We start from the raw sequence: 4772 nt of genomic DNA on the forward strand, positions 1-4772 counted from the left end.
AACCATACACAAAAAGAAACTCACAATGGATTAAAGATCTAAGTGTAAGACCAGAAACTATAAAGCTCCTAGAGGAAAACATAGGCAAAACACTCTCTGACATACATCACAGCAGGATCCTCTATGACCCACCTTCCAGAATAACGGAAATAAAAGCAAAAATAAACAAATTGGACCGAATTAAACTTAAAACTTTTGCACAATGAAGGAAACTATAAGCAAGGTGACAAGACAGCCTTCAGAATGGGAGAAAATAATAGCAATCGAAACAACTGACAAAGAATTAATCTCTAAAATATAGAAGCAGCTCCTGCAGCTCAATTCCAGAAAAATAAACGACCCAATCAAAAAATGGGCCAAAGAACTAAAAAGACATTTCTCCAAAGAAGACATACAGATGGCTAACAAACACATGACAAGATGCTCAACATCACTCATTATCAGAGAAATGCAAATCAAAACCACAATGAGGTACCATTTCACGCCAGCCAGTCAGAATGGCTGCTATCCACAAGTCTACAAACAATAAATGCTGGAGAGGGTGTGGAGAAAAAAGAACACTCCTATACTGTTGGTGGGAATGCAAAGTAGTACAGCCACTACGGAGAACAGGGTGGAGATTCCTTAAAAAACTGGAAATAGAACTGCCATATGACTCAGCAATCCCACTGCTGGGCATACACACTGAGGAAACCAGAATTGAGAGACACGTGTACCCCAATGTTCATCGCAGCACTGTTTATAATAGCCAGGACATGGAAGCAACCTAGATGTCCATCAGCAGATGAATGGATAAGAAAGTCATGGTACATATACCCAATGGAGTATTACTCAGCCATTAAAAAGAATACATTTGAATCAGTTCTAATGAGATGGATGAAACTGGAGCCTATTATACAGAGTGAAGTAAGTCAGAAAGAAAAACACCAATACAGTATATTGACGCATATATATGGAATTTAGAAAGATGGTAACGATGACCCTATATGCGAGACAGTAAAAGAGACACAGATGTAAAGAACAGTCTTTTGGACTCTGTGGGAGAAGGAGAGGGTGGGATGATTTGAGAGGGTAGTGTTGAAACGTGTATACTATCATATGTGAAGTGGATCGCTGGTCCAGGTTTGATGCATGAGATAGGGTGCTCAGGGCTGGTGCACTGGGAGGACCCTGGGGGATGGGATGGGGAGGGAGGTGGGAGGGGGATTCTGAATGTGAAACACATGTATGCCTGTGACTGATTAGTGTTGATGTATGGCAAAAACCACTACAATATTGTAAAGTAATTAGCCTCCAATTATAATTTTTTTAAAAAAGGAAAAAAAATTAAAAAAAATTTTCCTTCCATCTGAAGGAGATATTCAATATGAGCAAGTTGGATTTTTAAACAGGTTTCCCTCAAGACAAGGCAGGCCTGATTATGGAGGGCCCAGGGGGCTTGTGGCTTGTCTTACTGGCACATAAGAATTGCTGACACCGGGGACACTGCCTTGATATTTCAGCCTACAGAGGTGAGGAAAATTTAGCTTACCTGAGTCCAAGTTCACTATAAGTCACCACCACCAGTCCATCAGCCTGTATCCATCACTGCACTCACATAGGCACCATGAAGCAAAGCTAATAAACTCATTTGGGATTTTTGGATAAATACTCTCTTAATACAGCCTATGGTTTTCTACAGTCTCAAATGGTAATCTCGTGACCTACAAATCAGTCATCGCTGCCTGAGCAAACAAAAAAGTATTTCATGTGAACACAGGTAAAGAATCTGGCCTGAACTGAATGCTTCCCCCTCCCCAAAAAAGATTCCACAAAAACCACCTCTTTAAAACAATACCATCAAAAATATATCTTTTGATGTTAGAAAGTCCTCAAGAGGATATTCACTCATAAAGTTCAATTTGAGCCCCATCCACCAGGTGTATGGTTTGACTATATGCAATTCTCTTAAACTGTTCACTCTTAGCTCAGTGGCACTTTATTCAAAATTGTTTCAATTTTTAGACAAATTTCCAGTTTGTACATCTTGCTCCTACCCTCCACCATAATGTCACTATTTTAGCAATGATTTCAGGCTGACACATCATAGCATACCAAACATTAAGTGGTAGGGCTAGGACTTCCCTGGTGGTCCAGTGGCTAAGACTCCCCACTCCCAATGCTGGGACCTGGGTTCAATCCCTGGTTAGGGAACTAGATCCCACATACCCCCAACTAAGACCTGGTGCAACCAAATAAATATTTTTTTAAAAAGATGTAGGGCTGTCGCTTTCTACACTGCTTTACTGAAGACTAAAAACAATGGCAGGAGTGCCCTGCACTTTGACTTTTAAGCTGTCTCCCCATATCAGTCTCAGCCTAACTAAACAGACACTTACTCACATAGTGTATATGAAGTATTCCCTAACTCCAGTGCCTGAATATTTATAAATTCACTCATTTAGCTAAGAACTTTTTGGTCTTTTAAGTAATAGAGTTGAACCCTCTCATAACCTAGATCCTTAATGCATTACTGTGCACTTCCCAGATCAGACCCAGCCCCAACATGACTTCACAAAGTGCTCAATAAAGGATACCAGGAATAAAAGGATATCAGTTCAATAAAGAAAATTGAACTTTATTATGTTTAATTTTTCACAGGAAATAGGAACAACAGTGATTTCCTTTTCTTGCTCTTTTAGGAAATCACATTACTTCTGATAATTGGCAATTTCCATAAACTGGTGTTTACTTATCCCATTTCCACTTGCCAAAGCCCCCAAAGTTCAAAACTAATTTGCTAAACATGGAAAAGGCATCAAAAAAAGAAAAAACAAACAAACTTTAGAATGTCTAGGACGAAAGTGTCCAAGACTTGAAGCAGGTTTTATAATTTCTGCCCTCACAAATTGTTGTTTTCAGGCTTGTTGACCTGCGCTTTGATTTCGCTCCCATCGATTGGAATCGCAAGATCCTTCCTAAGGGGAGAAAATGGCAAATATTCAGTATTTGGAGTTGTGGACAGAATTAGATAAACGATGTACATTTTATGCTTGTTTTAAAATGTGTATTCTCCCAAATGCCCAGGGAACATACTTTTGTTAATACCCAGTTCCAGACTCTCTTTAGGGAGAATTTTCCTTTGTGCGCAAAATTTATGGGAGCGCTGAAAAAATCAGTATTCAATATTAAGCGTTTTTAATGCACTATTTAAGAATCAAGATTAAATGCACAGAGACTTCCCTGGTGGTCCAGTGGCTAAGACATCTCGCTCCCCAGGTAGGGGGCACAGTTCAATCCCTGGTCAGGGAGCTAGATCCCAGGTGCAACCAAATAAATATTTAAAGACTAAACGCGCAAAATTGCACGACCACCAAATTATCTAAAATTTTAAATAAAGGCAAGATTCAATCCTGCACTTGCACAACCGGGTCTCACTCGCCTCCCACTGACCTAAACCCCAATCCAATGAAACGTTATTCACCGAAACCTACGTTTCTGGAGTTAATCCACTCACTCACCGCACCACCCCAACCCGAGAGCCCAAGGGCCGGCAGCCTCCAAGGGCTTCGAGGCCCCCACCGAGTTCGGGCTCTGGGGGAAGGGACAGAGCCAAAGGCGTCGGGAGAAGAGCCCTAACGTCCCAGAACATTTTAGGCGCCTCCAGAGCAAGCTACTTACCGAGCGAACACATTGGGGTACTGGCTGCGCTGGAAAATGCTCTCCAGCTCCTTCAGTTGCAGCCGGCGGAACGAGCAGCGGTGGAAGCGTGGCTGCCTGTCCGAGGGCTGCAGATCCTCCACGTCCGCCTGCATCGGCTCCTGTGGAAACTCCTCCTCTTCGCCGTCGCCCTTCTGGATCTCGTCGACCATGGGGTCAGGAGCTCCCGCCCCAACCTGACCCTGTTCTGCTGCTGCTGCTGCTGCCGCTGCCGCCGCTCCCGGCTCAGGTTCTGATCCCGACTTCTCCTCGACGGCGGCACTTGTTGCGATGCCCGAGACCTCGGTGGGCTTCGTACCTGGAAAGGAAAAAGACAAGAAGTCTGGGCGTCGAAGCGCCGAGTGTGCGGGGCGGCGGGAGGCGCAGGCCCGCGACCCGAGAGGCGACGGCGACCGCGCCGCAGCCGCGTCCCGTTCACTCGCCTCTCCCAGGGAAAGGGCCTTTCCCTCGAGTTCTCCAGAGGACCTATCCCGCTCCGGGCACTGACCGGGTTCTTCCTGGAGCTCGTCGACTCCCAGGTTGAGGTAACCGGAGTCTTCGTGAGGGCGTCCGGGCTCACGGTCCATGTCGCTAGCGCTGTCCAACCAGCTGTGCGCCTCGGCCGACTCTACGCTGTTGACGGCGGCGATCCAGAGGTCTGGTTCGCTGCGTTAGGAGTTTGTAGCTTCTCTGCGGCCGTTGACGCCCACGGCCACGCACTAGCTATTCAGCGTCGGCTACGCGACTCCCCAGTAACGGCGCGTGCGGTGGGCGTAGCCGTTGGGGCGTGCACGTGGACAGGGCGTGGCCATAGAGTAGAGGGATGCAGGTGGGGAGAGTCCTGGCAGGGGGCGAGGGGGTGGGGGCGCGCCAGCTCCCACTTGTGGCTGAGTTGAATACTACCAGCTCCTGCCTTGGGTCGGTCCTGAACTAAGGGCTTCTCCTGATTGTGCGAGCGGACTTGGGACGGGGGAGGGGGCAGGGAATGAGACCTCAATGAGGCGTGCCGGGAGCCTGGGAGAAATGTTGGGAGAACGTCTCTCCGCCTGGCCCTCGATGGGCTCAGGCTTGTTGCCATTAGTTCCTCCCCAACT

The 4772-nt window shown here is 46.5% G+C and overlaps 1 protein-coding gene across 1 annotated transcript; it reads right to left on the minus strand.

Moving 5' to 3' along the window:
- Positions 1 to 2590: 2590 nt before the first annotated feature.
- Positions 2591 to 4461, minus strand: LOC129638882 (homeobox protein ESX1-like). The gene is made up of 3 exons (XM_055563604.1): positions 4187 to 4461; positions 3661 to 3997; positions 2591 to 2957 (listed from the first exon to the last, which is right to left on the minus strand). The coding sequence occupies exons 1-3, from the start codon at positions 4263 to 4265 to the stop codon at positions 2882 to 2884; spliced, it is 492 nt and encodes a 163-aa protein (XP_055419579.1). The 5' UTR covers positions 4266 to 4461; the 3' UTR covers positions 2591 to 2881.
- Positions 4462 to 4772: the final 311 nt, after the last annotated feature.

Source organism: Bubalus kerabau, chromosome X, assembly GCF_029407905.1.
Source record: "Bubalus kerabau isolate K-KA32 ecotype Philippines breed swamp buffalo chromosome X, PCC_UOA_SB_1v2, whole genome shotgun sequence".
Classification (NCBI taxonomy): domain Eukaryota; kingdom Metazoa; phylum Chordata; class Mammalia; order Artiodactyla; family Bovidae; genus Bubalus; species Bubalus kerabau.

What these genes read in the sequence shown, in the direction of transcription:
- LOC129638882 (XM_055563604.1), bottom strand. Translation starts at nt 4,265, where the DNA reads ATGGACCGTGAGCCCGGACGCCCTCACGAAGACTCCGGTTACCTCAAC. An exon ending in CGAGCTCCAGGAAGAACCCG is followed by an intron (nt 3,998 to 4,186) that starts GTCAGTGCCCGG and finishes TTTCCTTTCCAG; the next exon opens with GTACGAAGCCCACCGAGGTC. An exon ending in TACCCCAATGTGTTCGCTCG is followed by an intron (nt 2,958 to 3,660) that starts GTAAGTAGCTTG and finishes TTCTCCCCTTAG; the next exon opens with GAAGGATCTTGCGATTCCAA.